We start from the raw sequence: 18,297 nt of genomic DNA on the forward strand, positions 1-18,297 counted from the left end.
GCTGTGGAGGTGTAATTATGGAACTGTTTTGGAGATTGTATCTTGCAAGCGCTTTTTCCGCTATATGCCAGCTCCTGGCGTGCCCAGTATACGGCCATGGTGTGCTTGTGTGCGGGTGTATGTGGTTGTCTGTGGCGGGGTGGCCATCCCATGTTGTTTTTAAAGTGAGTGTTTACCATTTTAAAAATAAAAAAGTCGGATACTCACCTAAGGAGAGGGAAAGTTCGGTCCTAATGAGCCTTCCCTTTCCTGTCCCGGTCGCCAGTCCCGCGCAGGATTCCCCGTGGCAGTATTCGACCAGTTCGGTCAAATACTGCCACTTCCGCATGCCGAAGGGAGCTTTCGGAAGCCTTCAGGAGCACTCGGGCTCCCAAAGACGAGCCGCTCCATACTACGCATGCGCGAGCGTCCTCTATGATGCAATCACGCATGCGTAGTATGGAGCGGCACGTCTTCGGAAGCCCGAGTGCTCCCGAAGACCTCCGAAGTCCCTGCGGCGGCGGACGCGAACGGGGGAGCCAGCGCAGCACCAAGGGCTCCGGGAGAGGAGAGGGAAGGCTCATTAGGACCGAGCCTTCCCTCTCCTTAGGTGAGTATCTGACTTTTTTATTTTTAATGTGGTACCCATTGGCTTTAAAGCACTCTTTTGTAATTTTGATTAATAAAGCAACCATATTTTTATACTTTCATTATGTATGTGCTTGTGTAGTCTTTATGATTATATAGCAGATGATCTTTTCAAAAAGTAGACACGTATGTCCCTCTATCTTTGGCCACTTTCACCTAGAAATTGTATGACGTCATCAGGAACGTTCTGCGCAGGCGCAGTAGTACTGTGCCTGCGCAGTACGTTCCCGATGACGTCACTGAGACCACGTGAACTGTGCTGGAGTGGAGTGCAGAAGACGCCGACCTGGAACCCGACCTGCCCAGGTCGGCTTCTGCAGCAGAGAACACAGGACCCACCAAAGCTGCGGCGAGGGTACAGGATGGCTGCCACGGGCTGGAGGTAAGTGGATCTTTTTTTTCCTCCTTGGATGTTTCCTTTAAGGTGTTGTTAACTTTTTATATGGTAAATGGCTACATCAATGGTTCCCTAAAATGTATTAATGTTTATCTGGTTGTATTTTATTAACACAGGTGAAAATGTTGCCCCCAATGGTGTAGCATCACAGTCCTCTACCCTCGATGGCTTGACCTCTGCCAAGAACGCCATTGATGGAAACTTGGACAATAATTACCATTCCAGCTCTTGTGCCCACACCGGAAATGATGTCTCCCCCTGGTGGAGGGTGGACTTACTGCAGCCCCATACAATCTCCAAAGTCGTCATCACCAACAGAGGTGACTGCTGCTGGGAACGGCTGACTGGCGCCAGTATCCTTATTGGGAATTCTACAGAAAACAATGGAAATAATAATCCTAGGTAACAGTTCTGCTAGGATATCCCTTTTCAAAATCCGGATCGGATCCGGATACCCAGATATCCGATCTGGGTCGGATATCCGAGTTCAAATTTTCTGATCCGAATCGGATATCTGACCACAGTATCCGGGGTATCTGGGCAAATTTTCATATCTGGATACGGAAGTGGCCTTTAAATTGCTTTAAAAAGTTTTTTAGGGTAAACGAGGCATGTAGCATCATTATTTTTTAAAGGGAAACACTAACTGATGATGTGGGGACTTAAAATCCCCCCCACCCCCCCCCAAAAAAAATGGCTGTCAATTAACATCAGGACTAGGTTCCAGACAGTGGTCGTGCAGCCCACATTGTGTCCGAAGTCCAACCGCACAACTGGGACATGGCAGTTTTCAGCCCAGACACCTCCAAAAAATTACGCAGCAATTGTGTTTTGGGTTAAATATAGGTGTTATCAGCACAGCAGCAGTGGCCTGTGGCACCCTGGCGGTGGGAGCAGCAAAGGCAGCAGGAGCAGGGCAATGCAGCAGCAGCAGCAGGTGTAACGTCTGCCAAGAGCATTCCAGATGTGGCACTTGGCTTGGTATGTGGCACTTGGGACGTGGCACTTAGCACGTGGCAATTTGCACATGGCACTTTCCATTTGCCTGTGGCACTTTGCACTTGGTAGGTGGCACTTTGCATTTTGCACGTGGCACGTGCAAAGTGCTACATGCAAAGTGCCACCTGCCAAGTGCAAAGTGCCACGTGCAAAGTGCCACCTGCCAAGTGCCACGTGCCAAGTGCAAAGTGCCACGTGCCAAGTGCAAAGTGCCATGTGCAAAGTGCCACGTGCAAAGTGCCACGTGCCAAGCGCAAAGTGCCAAGTGCAAAGCGCTTCATGCCAACTGCCAAGTGCAAAGTGCCACGTGCCAAGTGCCATGTGCAAAGTGCAAAGTTCCACCTGCCACGTGCCAAGTGCAAAGTGCCACGTGCCAAGTGCCACGTGCCAAGTGCCATGTGCCAAGTGCCAGGTTACACGTGCCAAGTGCCAAGAGCCACGTGCCAAGTACCACATGCCTAGTGACAATCAGACAGCAGAGGAGAAGACACCAACTGTCACACTGGCACTGCTCAGCAGCACAGCAGTTCTGTAGTAAGCTAACACAGTAGTACTGCAGTATATAAAGGAAGATAAATCCGCACTCCAAATAGAAATTGTGGCGTGCAACCCCCCTGTATGAAAATAGGCTGCACCACCAAGTTTACACATTCATAACATCTTTATTAAAAAAACACTAAGGTACAAACAATTAAAACCATTTAAAAATGTGCAACGCACAATATGAGCAACCCTCCAGGACACAACGTAATGTGGGAGGAAATACAGTCAGTCATAGTGCCTCACCTCACAATATACAATATTAACCCTATTGCTGCACAATCTTCATTTGGGTTCAAAAGAGTTCCCAACAAGAAGTATGTAGGACTCGGGTCCAGGGGGAAATAACTTGTGCTAAAATGCTAATGCATGTCGGCAAAAACTAAGCAGCAAAAACCAGGAGTGCAAAACCCAGTGCATATGAAAATCAAGTGGTATAGAGTGAGATATGCTCACAAACATGTATGGTTGATAATGAATGATGCATATAAGGAAAGGGGATGCAGGGAGTGGTATACATACATATTCCCAGGACAAGGTCCCATATGAATCACCAGCAGCAGCGGATGGAGGGCAGAGGCAGGCACGCAGAATGCTCCACGTGTGGCGTAGTCCAAGTGCCTCCTGACAAAGTAGTCACGTGGACTACGCCACGCGTGGAGCATTTCTTTTTCATATATGTTCAAGCTAACACAGTACTACTACTACTCTAACAACTACTAGCACTGACTGCAGTACTACAGTAGTAACTACTCAATAACACAGTAATCCTATTCCCCAATCCCTAACCTAACCTATACTGTAGCTAGCTAAAGCTAATAGCTGGCCAGCAGGCAGCAGCTGGCCTTGTCTGTGCACAGCACACACACAGACACATAGCAGCTGCAGCAGCCCTGCACAGTGGTGCTTTCACGAATGGTCGTGATCACGGGTACGCGTGATTCACGGCCATTTTTCCGCATCACAAAGGCCATGATCCGCATGCTGTGATACGCATGGATCACGACATCGCATCAAATCTGGATTACGGCATGCGTACAAAAATACGGGTCACGACCCGTAATCACGGCCGTGATGCGCCCGTGATGCGGATTTTTCCCAATACATGTCATTGGGCCAATCAGAGGCCCCTGACGCAGGCTAGAGCAACCAATCACAGGAGGGGAGGCTATGCCCTCCCCTCCTGTATATAACCAGCGGCCATTATCACAAACTCCGTCCTTGCAAGAGACTGTGGTCTGAGAGAGTATCTCCAGGCCATTTCTGTCACAAGCAAGAGCATTTTGGTGTAAAAACCCAGCGCTTTTTGCTCATTACAGTGAACTCATATTGCTGATATTACTTCTATTTAGTTAGCTAGTGATTACACTGTCAGTTAGTGAGTGTAGTTCAGAGTGTACTGTGCTGCTAGTGTCTGCTGTTGTGCTACTGTGCAGGCAGGCACTGCACACAGGTTTCTATACTGTACTGTACTAGCTAGCCAGTGATACTGTCAGTTAGTGAGTGTAGTTCAGAGTGTACTGTGCTGCTAGTGTTTGCTGTTGTGCTACTGTGCAGGCAGGCACTGCACGCAGGTTTCTGTGCTGCTGTATATTATATACTACTGTACTGTATTAGCTAGCCAGTGAATACTGACTGTCAGTTAGTCAGTGTAGTTCAGAGTGTACTGTCTGTGCTGCTAGTGTCTGCTGTTTTGCTACTGTGCAGGCCGGCACTGCACGCAGGTTTCTGTGCTGCTGTATATATAGTACTGTACTGTATTAACTAGCCAGTAGCCACTGCCAGTGATTACTGACTGACTGTCAGTTAGTTATTATAATAACAAAGAATGTCTGGAAGGGCACAAGGATGACCCAAGAAGAGAGGGAGTGGCAGTTCCACCACTTCTGGGACTGTTTCACGGGCAGGAAGAGTGTGCTCAGCTGTAGGGGCACAAGGGGATGGAGCCAGGCGTCAAACAGCATCATCATCACAGCGTATGCCATTGCCAATGAGAATGGCATCCATTTTCAGCAACCGTGGTGCCAATGTGGAAAGGCACTCAGAGGCAGTGATGGAGTTGATGACGGCGGTTGATGATGACGTACCTGAAGAGCCCATTAGTTCACAGATCTCGGTGATTGCCAGCACTCCCAGCAGCACGCCCCCCGCTTTCTGCTGTATCCACCCCAGCAGTCATTGATAATCCCTCTGAGGATGACACCATTCCGCCGTTGAGGCCGGCGAGTGAAAATGTCTTGATGGGTGTGTTAGGCGATGATGCCATGATGGTTCCTGTTGTGCACGATGATGCACTACAACAAGCAGAAGATTCTTATGAGGAGGCGGAGGGGAATGGGATTATGTGTGTGGAGGAAGAGGTGTTTGGGTCAGGAGGACAAGATGATTTGTCTATTGATGAGGAGGAACATTCACCTTATGTGCCTGATGACGAGTTCTCTGAAGGCAGAGGCAGCTCAGAGGAGGACGAGTCACAGCAGCGTGGGAATCGCCACATGTCAGGCACGGGCAGGTCCAGAAGTGGGCGTGGAAGGCAGAAGCCACAGCCTTCAGCCAGCACCACCATCACAAGCAGCAGCACCACCACGCAACTCTCAGGCAAAGCTGCCGCACCCACTTCAAGCCAGAAGGGGAATCTTACATCCCCCATCTGAAATTTTTTTGCTGTGTCTCCAAAAGACAAGCAGTTTGCAGTGTGCAACACCTGCAATAAAGTACTGAGCCGTGGGAAAAAGAGTACCACCTCATCCCTGCAGGCCCACCTGAAGACGAAGCACAGAAATGATTATGTCATTTTTAAGAGGCTGCAGGAACAGAAAGCGGGTGGTGAGAGCACAAGAACCATCGTGCAGCATTTAGGAGGAGCAGCAGCATCATCCCTCCCTCATGGTCATTGGCAAGGGCAAATCCTACAAAGAACATCCTCTCTCTCCAGTGCTCCTCGGCAGGGCTTCGCCAGAGCCTGTTAAGTGAAAATTTTGGGCGTACGATCAAGCCTCTGCCTCCTAAAAACTGGCGCATCCGCAAGCTGAATGGCCTGCTGGCCCAGGCCATGTGTTCACAACTCCTGCCATACTCCCTGGTTAACAAAGGGAGTGATATGCGTGCTTTGCTCCAGTTTGGGGTCCCAAAATGGGAAATCCCGAGCCGGCATTATTTTTCAAGTACTTCAATCCCAGCACTGCACGCTTTTGCGGTGGAAAATATTGTCCGTTCACTTGACCACGCCGTGGGTGAGCGGGTCCACATTACAATGGATTCCTGGAGCAGCAGATTTGGGACAGGCCGGTACCTGTCCATTACCGCCCACTGGGTGACATTAGTGGAAGTAGGTGAGAACCCTACGGCAGCAGGCCAGTTGGTGGTGCCACCACGAGCATTGAAGGGGGATGCAGCAGGCTCCTGGGATCCCATTCCTTCCACACCCCGCAAGAAAGCCCAGCTCAGCAGCAGCATAAAGCCAAAGCAGTGCCAAGCACTCTTAAAATTGGTCAGCCTGGGGAAGGAGAAGCTGACCGGAAGATACATCCTTGAGATCCTCAAGGAGCAGAAGGAGAGTTGGCTGACCCCCAGAGGACTAAAAGTGGGGTACGTGGCGTCGGACAACGGCTCCAACCTGCTGGCAGCTGTCCGCCTTGGAGACCTGGAGCACATCCCCTGCTTGGCCCACATCCTCAATTTGGTGGTGCAGCACTTCCTGCACACCTACCCGGGGATGGAACAGCTACTGGAAACGGCACGCAAGGTGGTGAGGCATGTTCGAAAATCCGCAACTGCCACTGCAACCCTGGCCGACCTGCAGCATGACAAGGGCCTGCCATCACACCGCCTCATCATCGACTTACCAACTCGTTGGAATTCGACCCTGGCGATGCTGAAGCGGCTGTTGCAGCATAGGGAGGCTGTAGATAAATACATCTATGATTTCAATTACAAAAGGACCAGCCGGTCACAGAGCTCCATCAGGTTGCCGGTGATATCCAATGATCAGTGGGTAGAAATTCAGCAAGTTTGTCTGATCTTGCTTCCCTTCCTGCAGGGAACCCAGATGGTGAGCCGAGATCAGGCATTGGTTTGCAAGTGGGTGCCCCTGATTTGCATGCTTGAGAGGGCGGTGGATAATTTGCTGGAAACAGGAGCGGAAGCTGTGAGCCAGCTGGAAAAGGAGAAGCTAGCAGCATTGTCCACCGCGGAGGAGGAAGAGGACCATGACCTTCAGGCAGTGTGGGTGGAGTTGGAGGTCCCAAATGTAGAAAATGAGGGGGAGCTGCAGAGTGCCGCTTCTGTTGTGCGGGGTTGGCGGCTTCATGAGGACAGTGCGCAGGAAGAAGAGGTCACTAATAATGTTATTTTGGAAGCAGACGACCCAAATTTCGCTAACAAAGCCCGCCTTTTCCCCATGGCTGCCCACATGTTGCGATGCCTTCGCAGGGACCCCCGGGTGATCCAGATGCAGGAAAGGGAGGACATCTGGATCTCCTTAATCCTGGACCCGCGTCTAAAGGGGAAGTTGGGACAGTTTATGGCGCCATCTACCACCGCAAACCGCACAAAGGAGTTGCAGGAAGCCCTCGTGCGAAGACTGCAGGAAGCTTTCCCCCAGCCTTCCACCACCCCCACTGTTGCTGTTCCGCCATCTCAGCAACAGAGGCCTCCATCCACCACCACCAGCAGCAGTATACGCCTTGGAGACCTGCTAAGCCTAACCAAGACTCTATATGCAGTGGAGCTGCCCAGAGTAGAGGTCACAGCCACAGAATCCTCCACCGACCAGGAGCAGCGACTTTCCCGCATGGTGTCTGAGTATATGGGGTCATTCACCGGCCTTGACACCAACCGCCCCGTGGACCCCATGGAATACTGGGTCAGGAGACTGTCGATCTGGAGGGAGCTTGCCCAGTACGCCTTCGAAGTCCTGGCCTGCCCCCCTTTGAGTGTCCTCTCCGAGAGATGCTTCAGCGCGGCTGGTGGCGTGGTCACTGAGAGGCGCTCTCAGTTGAGCACGGACTCTGTGGACAAACGTACCTTCTTCAAAATGAACCAGGCTTGGGTGGAAGGTGAGTTCCTGGCCCCTCCTGTCGGCGACAGGGGGAAATGAAGTGGCTGCCTGCCTGGGAATTTAAATTTAACTTACAGTTACCATTACCAACTCTTAATATTGTCTTGGTTATTTTGAATTTTTTTATACTAACAATAGGATATATGTAGCTAAAAACTGAAGAAACTTGAGGAGTTTATATGCAAAAATACAAAAGATTTTTATTGAAGACAACAGTTGCGCAAAAATATTTATGAAAAGTATCTGTCAGGAAACCTTTTCCATAGCAGAGAATGCCAAAAATGCATCAGTTGTTGTTAACAATTTGATTAACACAACAAGTATGGACAGCACCATCAAAATTATAAATTAGAATATAATAATAATAATAATAGAGTGGTATGTGCTAAGTGGGTATTTAAACATCAAATAAATCAACAAGAGGAAGAGCCCACTAATAACAGCACCAAACCACTCCAAGATAATCCAATATAAATAAACTTTATTGACAATCGATAACAAATTTTAAAATCAATTAAAAATCACACAAGGTGATTACAGCGGTACACGTGGGGATAACACCAATTGTACACCTCTCAAAACAAAGAGCCTCAATTTAATGCCAATCACAGGATAAATAAATAAGTGCATTATATCATGTCATAAAGAATTCATTGCCATGAGGGTCATGTGTAAACCAATAAATAAATATATATATATATGTATATAGGAATAAATATTTGCACAAAATCCAAATCCTAACAACAATTAATGTGGTCCTTGAAAAACACCATATATGTGATAACACAGTGAGTTAATTACTATTGTATGTACAAAGAAAAATCCGCGCTTATAAAGGGGGGGGGGGGGACCCCAAGAGCACCAAAGGATAGAGTGCAGATAGAAGGCAAGATTCAGGACTTACGTGGCAGAGGCTGGAGGAAAAGGTGGGCACCGCTGTGCGCCTTAATGCATCTCGCGGGCTCTACCCGCTTCAGGAAGAGGCAACATCAAAACTGCGTGGAGCGCTTTTAAACCCCACCGGCCAATCAGTGAGACAAATGAACCCGCCCCCTCCAGACGTGACGCGGCCGCGTCATAACGCAGGAGACGTCGGGTTGCCATAGCAACCCGAACGCCTCCGCGCCGTCTACAATGAACCATTTGCGTCCTCCGTAGCTAACAGGAGGACGCAACAACGCATAAAAAAAAACAACGAATGAATGAAGATTACATATGAGAAAAGTCGTCTGGATCGACCTTCTCGCAACCATAAATGTTGTTGCTTTCCCAATTTGTGGCTCTATGTATAATTGTCTGAGATGTCTCTATTTTTGAAAAGTCCTCTCTATGCAAATTTTGTATGTAATTAGTTTCCCCGCTGTAATACCACTTTCTTCCCCTAGATGCCAATCTCTGAGGTGGTACGTATCTCCCTAGCTGTGTATGTATATGTATACATAACTATGCACAATTGTAGTTTTCCTTCGCTTTCTCCATATATATACTGTTTTCCTCCCCTCTTTTTCTCCACAGGTTAGCTTAATTTAAGAAGATTTCTTTTGTGTGTTTTTTTTTTTTTTTATATATATATATAAAAAATGTTTTATAATTTTTCTTATTCAAAGAAATGTCTTTATTGACATAAGGTATCTCCGTTTTAAACCCTGTCAATTTCCGCTGCCCTCCTTTTCTGTGCATGCGTTGTTGCGTCCTCCTGTTAGCTACGGAGGACGCAAATGGTTCATTGTAGACGGCGCGGAGGCGTTCGGGTGCTATGGCAACCCGACATCTCCTGCGTTATGACGCGGCCGCGTCACGTCTGGAGGGGGCGGGTTCTTTTGTTGCATTGATTGGCCGGTGGGGTTTAAAAGCGCTCCACGCAGTTTTGATGTTGCCTCTTCCTGAAGCGGGTAGAGCCCGCGAGATGCATTAAGGTGCACAGCGGTGCCCACCTTTTCCTCCAGCCTCTGCCACGTAAGTCCTGAATCTTGCCTTCTATCTGCACTCTATCCTTTGGTGCTCTTGGGGTCCCCCCCCCCCCTTTATAAGCGCAAATTTTTCTTTGTACACACAATAGTAATTAACTCACTGTGTTATCACATATATGGTGTCTTTCAAGGACCACATTAATTGTTGTTAGGATTTGGATTTTGTGCAAATATTTATTCCTATATACATATATATATATTTATTTATTGGTTTACACATGACCCTCATGGCAATGAATTCTTTATGACATGATATAATGCACTTATTTATTTAGCCTGTGATTGGCATTAAATTGAGGCTCTTTGTTTTGAGAGGTGTAAAATTGGTGTTATCCCCACGTGTACCGCTGTAATCACCTTGTGTGATTTTTAATTGATTTTAAAATTTGTTATCGATTGTCAATAAAGTTTATACATATTGGATTATCTTGGAGTGGTTTGGTGCTGTTATTAGTGGGCTCTTCCTCTTGTTGATTTATTTTCAGTTGTTGTTAACATCAAGATTAGTGCAGTTGTGCAAAATGAGGCGACAATGTCAACTTGTTTCGGGATAGACCCTTCATCAGGCCTCCACAAATAGAGACAAATCTGTATGGTTTACACATGTTCTTAATAAACATCTGGACGAAATGAAGCCAGGTATAACCACTCATCCAATTTTCAAACCCGGGAACCGCACAAGGCAGGAGCTGGAGAGGAATTCCTCTCCAGCTCCTGCCTTGTGCGGTTCCCGGGTTTGAAAATTGGATAAGTGGTTATACCTGGCTTCATTTCATCCAGATGTTTATTAGGAACATGTGTTAACTATACAGATTTGTCTCTATTTGTGGAGGCCTGATGAAGGGTCTATCCCGAAACAAGTTGACGTTGTCGCCTCATTTTGCACAACTGCACTAATCTTGATGTTAACAACAACAACTGACGCATTTTTGGCATTCTCTGCTATGGAAAAGGTTTCCTGACAGATACTTTTCATAAATATTTTTGCGCCACTGTTGTCTTCAATAAAAATCTTTTGTATTTTTGCATATAAACTCCTCAAGTTTCTTCAGTTTTTAGCTACATATATCCTATTGTTATCAGTATAAAGTCTATGCAGGTGTTTAACTTGTGGCACACCTGAAAGGATATTATTACTTTTTTGTTTCCCTGTATACGGAATATCTTCAGATTTTTTGCCCCTGGTTCCACCTGTCAGGTGAGGTCCAATGGCCTCACATATGCTGCTAATGATTGCTGAACAATTTCTATTACTCAATTTTTTTGGGCAGAATTACAACCATGCTGTGGTCCCGTCAAAGGTGCCACAGTTCTCCCTTCTGCCGCATTTTCACTTACTCAATTGTGTGTTAGTGATGGACACCGCCAGGGTCCACCCCACACACAGATTCCTCCTCAATTTTTGGGGGCAAAATTACAACCATGCTGTGGTTCCATCATAGGTGCCACAGTTCTCCCTTCTGCCACATTTTCACTTACTCAATTCAATTGTGTGTTAGTGCTGGACACCGCCAGGGTCCAACTCAACACACAGATTCCTCCTCAATTTTGGTGTCAAAAGAAAAAAACATCCAGTATGTGGCAGGCAGTCTTGTGGGCGAAACTGACTTGTTGATAGTGATACTACAGGTCAGATCATGAGATTGGGGTAACTAATTCAAGCTGATAGAAGAGCAACGTTGACAGAAATAACCACTCAGTACAACATAGGTATGCAGAAAAGCATTTATGAAGCTGCAGTGCCAACAACATAAATAATAAAATAACAATTTACAAAACAAAAAAGAAAAAAAAGGGTTAAAGTGAATCTCAGGACTAAAAATCTACTCAGCAGAACTGAAAAGGTTTGGTGTTTCTTTAACAGGTTCACAGCTTTAGAACTTTGTTTTTCTTACCAAAGCATCATTTTTAGCTGTATTTTTACCTAAGCTCTGCCCCATCAAAGAAAAAACACCCGGGCTTTTTTCCCTGATGCTGTGCAAAGCATGATGGGATTTCCTATGTTGTTAATCACATTGCCTAGCAACTGGGAAGGGTGATCAGCACACAGGACAGTTGGGAACTGTGTCTCATGCTCCCTGTCATCTCCTTTCAACCAAAAAGATGGCTGCCATCATGTAATCAAACATGTGCCTGTTCTTGTAACACAGGGTGGGTAAAAGATTATATTGCCTATCTATTTTAATTAACATAAGTAATGTAACTTAATGACAGTATGTTTGTTTAGGCTGGAGTTCCTCTTTTAAGAGAACCTGTACTGAGTAAAATTATTTAAAATAAACACATGAGGTAACTTCAAATGAACATTAAATAGTTAACCTTGCCCTCAGTTCCTCTCAGAAGCTCACCATTTTCTTCTGACAATGATACCTTCCAGTTCTGACAACATTTTGTCAGAACTGAAATATATCAGTTGCTGTCAGTTATACATCAGTTGCTGTCAGTTATAGCTGAGTGGACAACTGATATGCCCGGTAATGTCCATGTTTCCCTATGGCTCAAGTGGGCAATGTTACAGTTTAACAGTGTGCTGACCAGAAAGCCAACAGAAGGAAACAGATTAGATCATATAACAGAGATAACACAGCCACTGTGCAATTAAGAAAGTCTGCAGTAAGCCAGAGGAGCACATTAGAACAGGCAAAGGAACTTGTAGGATAGAAGAACTAAGGCTGAAAATTTTGTTACAGAGTCTCTTTAAGCGTCCGGCCTGCCTCCAGTGCCCCTCAGCTGGGCTATTTCTTCAGCCTGCCTGGCCGAGCGCTCCCTGAGCTCCAGGATCTGCTGCTGCATGATCCTGAAGTCACGCATGGGTACTCCTCCCCGCTCCTGCCTCCTTAGTCTGGCTGTAAGCCTCTCCACTTCCCGCCTCATTTCCCTCCAGAGCTGGAGATGTGTAGAGAGAGAAACTATGGAAAGAATGGGGAAAATATGTATAATCATTGTATCAATCAGGGTTAACCTTTTAAATATGAGAAAAAAAATAAAAAAATAAACCTGTGATGTTTATTGGGCCCTGTTCCACTATACAAGTGATACGAAGATAGCCACCTTGCCGCATTGCATTGCTTCTGCTGTCCTACAGCCATCAATTCCACATCTCCCGAGTCTGGATGCATAAGTAAAAAGAGGAGATAGGATGCGGATGGGGCCCTGCGAGAATCTGCAGCATGCTGCAGATTATTGGATCAGTCTACACCGCTCCGCATAACCTGAACGCAATAGAAACTATTCCATTGCCGTTCAATAGTTTTAGGACACCAGAGGTGTGCCCAGTGGCGTTCCTACAATAGGGCGCAGGGGGGCGTGGCGCACCGGGTGACAGCCAGCCAGGGGGGTGTCGCCACGACCCCCCATTGTTGCAGACAGTGCAGGAGGGGTAGAGTAGCGCTGGAAGGAGGGGTGACTGGGATAGCGGCGGGGAGGGGGGAAAGATCCCCCCCCCCTCACCTGGGTCCCCTCCTTCTGCCTCTGTTCCCCTCCAAATGACAGCGGGGGCAGCGGGCAACTTACAGTCAGGGCGGGCGGGCAGAGACTACTCACTTTACTTCTGCGTTCCAGCAGCTGGAACGCTGCGTCGCCGTCACGTGCCTCTTCTGCGCCTCCAATGCTGTGACACGCATTGGAGGCGCAGAGGCACATGACAGCGACGGAGCGTTCCAGCTGATGGAACGCAGACGTAAAGTGAGTAGTCTCTGCCCACCCGCCCTCCCTCCCTTACTCTAAGTTGCCCGCTGCCCCCGCTGTCATTTGGAGGAGAAGAGAGGCAGAAGGAGGGGACCCAGGTGAAGGAGGGGGGGGATCTTTCCCCCCTCCCCGCCGCTGCCCCCACTGCCCCTCCTTCTAGCGCTGCTTCCCCCCTCCTGGAGCAGCTATACTGGGGGCAACTAAACTAGCTATACTGGGGGCAACTAAACTAGCTATACTGGGGGCATCTATACTAGCTATACTGGGGGCAGCTATACTAGCTATACTGGGGGCAACTATATTAGCTATACTGGGGGCAACTAAACTAGCTATACTGGGGGCATCTATACTAGCTATACTGGGGGCAGCTATACTAGCTATACTGGGGGCAACTATACTAGCTATACTGGGGGCATCTATACTAGCTATACTGGGGCAACTATACTAGCTATACTGCGGGGCATCTATACTAGCTATACTGGGGGCAACTAAACTAGCTATACTGGGGACAACTAAACTAGCTATACTGGGGGCATCTATACTAGCTATACTGGGGCAACTATACTAGCTATACTGAGGGCAGCTATACTGGGGCAACTATACTAGCTATACTGGGGGCAACTATACTGCGGGCAACTATACTAGCTATACTGGGGCAACTATACTAGCTATACTGGGGCAGCTCTGGGGGCAACTATATTATCTATACTGGGGGCAGCTATACTGGGGCAACTATACTTGCTATACTGGGGGCAGCTATACTGGGGGCAACTATACTAGCTATACTGGGGGCAACTATACTAGCTATACTGGGGGCAACTATACTGGGGCAGCTCTGGGGGCAACTATACTATCTATACTGGGGGCAGCTATACTGGGGGCAACTATACTAGCTATACTGGGGACAACTATACTGGGGGCAACTATACTAGCTATACTGGGGCAACTATACTGGGGGCAACTAAACTAGCTATACTGGGGCAACTAAACTAGCTATACTGGAGGCAACTAAACTAGCTATACTCGGGGCAACTATACTATCTATACTGGGGCAGCTCTGGGGGCAACTATACTAGCTATACTGGGGGCAACTATACTAGCTATACTGGGGGCAGCTATACTGGGGGCAACTATACTAGCTATACTGGGGGCAACTATACTAGCTTCACTGGGGCAGCTATACTGGGGCAACTGTACTAGCTATACGGGGGGCAACTATACTAGCTATACTGGGGGCAACTATACTAGCTAATACTTTAAATTACAGTTAGCTCTGCCCTCATCCGGTCATGACCACGCCCAATTTTTTGCCAGTTGGTTTTTTTAAGGGGGGGGGGGGAGGTGTCTTTTAATACCCAGCACCGGGTGCCAAATGCCCTAGGTACGCCACTGGGTGTGCCGGATCGTACCGCATGTAATAGAAATGGAACAGGTCTTCAGTTAACCTAATATATATGAGAAATACATTAAACAGTGCAAGATATTTACCACACTGATGTCTTGCGGCGTGCATCCGCTCACTGTGGTGTGAGGGACCCGGGGAGGATGAGCGGGAGCTGGCTCTCGCGGGGCGACGCGGCTGTGGGCGCCCTGGTTGCGGAGGAGCATTGCCAGCTGTAATAAAAAAAAATACATAATGTAATCTGAACTAAATTGGTCATAAAATGGGTACAAAACTTTAAACTTTTTACTCAAACTACAATTATTTTGATTTGTATTTGAAAATAATGTTTCAAAAACCCCTACTTAAAGTGAACCTTAAATGTGGCAAAAAATAAAAAATTTATCTGGGGGTTTTACCACCTGTGACTGCGCAGTGCACTGGACATTGACGGGTGCGAGGACGCGCAGTGGCTCAAAAGCAACACTCTGAAGTGGCAGGGAACTAAAGGATTGTCAAGTACTGTGCCTGTACCGTACGTCTTCAAGAAGGTTGGTAGAAGCTCCAGTTAAGTGAATCTTTTGTAATAGCGTCACAGTAAAAATTCACTTTAAAGGGAAACCAGAGATTAAATAAACTAAAAGATTTACACACACATGGGGCTTCCTCCATCGCTTCCACGACACGCCATCCTCAGTCTCCTGCACCTGGTCCAGTTACTTGGGCCCGTCACGGAAAGTCTGACGTAGGACAAGTGCACTCTTGACGTATCTCTGGGGAGATACGTAGTGGGCGAATTTGACTTGCACAGACTTACTACGACTGTCCGAAGTAACGGGACGCGGTGCAGAAGATGGAGAAGACTGAGGATGGTGGCGTGAGAGCGATCCATGCCCATGGGGCTGTAGGAAGCCACAGGTGTGTCTAAATCCAGTCCACACAGAAAAGATATCAAAGGAGTGGCTTTGAGACAACTCTGTGTATGCCCTTAAGTGGCCCAGCAAGAGCATAAGCATCAATAAAACTGAATAACTGGCGAGATCTTAAAATGGCTGTGCACCAGAACCAAATCATCCACAAGGCAAACCTAGGCAGTTGCCTAGGGCCTGGAGAAGATCTAGGGTCATGATGGATGATAGCACCTATCAAATCTTTCTGAAAAAGCCTGGTGATCGATCATCAGTGGTTATCAAAAACTAACAATTAGCAAATACTGCACAAATATCATCACTATGCCTATGCCCACACAGGAGCACAAAAAATAATTTAGGTAACCCAATTTGGGATAAGTCCATAACAATAAAACACTGTGGGAAAAGTGATGCGCTGTGATAATGAATACCTTACTGATCCTTTTACTGTATATACTACACAACTCTACTATTCACACAGCCCATGACATTTTTATAGGATAAATAGATGCAGCATATTAAGCCCAAGATACACGTACATCAACTAATAGTCTGCTGACTTACATCTGATTTCCTCCGTCACCCGCCTGATGAGGTTCTGGTCCCTCCTCTTTAGATTGGACCACAGCATCTGGACCTGCTGGGTGGACAGGACCCGGTTGTGCTCGGTCCGCAGGATCTCCCGGACCCTGGGGACTATGTCCCGCTTGGCAGGCCCAGTGCTGAGGTCGTAATTTCCAATCCCAAAGTTCTGGAAAATAAATAATAGAGTATTAAAGGGATCCCGAATTCAACTTAAAATAAAAAAAATTCACTTACCTGGGGCTTCTTACAGCCCACTGTAGGCCACGAGTTCCCCCGGCGTCCTCATGGCTTCTCTTTGGGTCCTGCTGTCGACTCTGGAAACCGACGACACTCGGGACTACTGTCGACGGGACGGCTAATTCGTGGTCTGAGGCGTGCGCGGTTTTTATAACTGTAAACCGTGCAGAGTGTCAGGCCGCCAACCACTATGACGTGTCGTGTACTAGTAGCCAGCATCCTCAGAACAGGAGGTAACCATCCCAGCACTAGGCCCGAGTGTCGCCGGTTACCGCAGCCGCCTGTGGGACACGAAGAGGAGCCAGGACGACGTCGGGGGACCTCCAGGCCTACGGTGGGCTGTACAAAGCCCAAGGTATGGCACACATGATACATTATACCAAGTTCAAAATGACAGTTCTCATAATTACCAGTGAACTCCCCGCTGAAATTCGAGTGAATATGCATTGGTTGGTACTGAATTGATATCACCCTATTTTCTCTGGTCCCCCATCCTTTGGCCAAATGTCATTTCCACACACTATCATCATCCCAGGTGCAGAGGCCAGAGTGAGAGTAGAGGCGAGCCGCAAGAGGGACCGGACTTAAAGGGGCACTATGGCGAAAAATTGTGAAATGTAAAATATGTGCAAACATATACAAATAAGAAGTACAGTTTCTCCAGAGTAAAATGAGCCAAACATTACTTTTCTCCTATGTCGCTGTCACTTACAGTAGGTAGTAGAAATCTGACAGAAGCGACAAGTTTTGGACTAGTCCATCTCTTCATGGGGGATTCTCGGAGATTTATTTATTTTCTAAAACACTTAGTGAATGTCAGTTGCTCTGTCCAACTGCCAAAAAAACTGTGTAGCGATTAGCGAACAGGGAAGCTGGCCATCATCATTGTTTAAATCCTTTTAGGGAATATCTTTATAAAGAATAAAAGCCTTGCTGAGAATCCCCTATGAAGAAGAGATGGACTAGTCCAAAACCTGTCGCTTCTGTCAGATTTCTACTACTTACCGCAAGCGACAGCGACATAGGAGAAAAGTAATTTATGGCTCATTTTACTCTGGAAAAACTGTACTTCCTATTTGTATATGTTTGCACATATTTTAAATTTCACAATTTTTTGCCCTAGTGCCCTTTAATGACGGTGGTCCGCTGGGCCTGTTTGATGCTGGTACCATTACAATATAACTGCATCATATATAATATCATCACTAACACTCTGCAATAATCACCTATTGTTACGGGTGGCCCTGCCACTCCCAAAGTTTACAATACCATTACAATATATATTTAACTGCATCATATATCACCACTAACACTGCAAATTGCAATAAGCAGCAAGCACCTATTGCTATGCCCCTGCCACTCCCAATAGTTAACAGTACCCTTGCAATATAAGTACACCATATATCACTTTCAATAACACTCTGCAATATGCATTTTGTTAATATTGATTACTTACAACAATCAGTAGTCTCTTGATCTCAGGGGGGATCTTGGGAGCCATAGTTCCTTCTGTCTGGGGGTCTCTGCAAGTCCTGGCTGGGTCACCTCCTTGCTTCCCTGCTTTACCTGCAGAAAGTTCCAGATAGTTGTATGCATGCCCATTGGCCAGCACGCACATGAACACATACGTTTGTACGTGTACGAGCCGAAGTTACGCATGCGCATGCGCAGTTAGTGAGTACGGGTCCTGAGCCGTAGTTACGTATTGAACAATATGACACGTACATACATGCGGATTTTATGTACGCATGGCCAACAGGTACGCATGCGCCTGCGCAATCTCGCCTGTTAACACGTACATTTCTACGCATGGCGGCATGGCGATACGCATGGAACATTTATGGGTCACGACTAGTTACGACACGACATTGCGGATTTTTACAATAGTGAACACGGCAAAAGAC

General features: G+C 47.1%; 1 protein-coding gene across 1 annotated transcript in view; it reads left to right on the forward strand.

Annotated features, from left to right (window-relative positions):
* LOC137571164 (uncharacterized) overlaps positions 1-18,297 on the forward strand; it is a 363,507-nt gene that overhangs the window by 221,182 nt on the left and 124,028 nt on the right. Inside the window, exon 5 of the mRNA XM_068279960.1 lies at positions 1,141-1,426. Within this exon, the coding sequence (XP_068136061.1) occupies positions 1,141-1,426 (286 nt within the window). The remainder of the gene's footprint in view (positions 1-1,140; positions 1,427-18,297) is intronic.

Source organism: Hyperolius riggenbachi, chromosome 4, assembly GCF_040937935.1.
Source record: "Hyperolius riggenbachi isolate aHypRig1 chromosome 4, aHypRig1.pri, whole genome shotgun sequence".
In the NCBI taxonomy this organism is placed as follows: Eukaryota; Metazoa; Chordata; class Amphibia; order Anura; family Hyperoliidae; genus Hyperolius; species Hyperolius riggenbachi.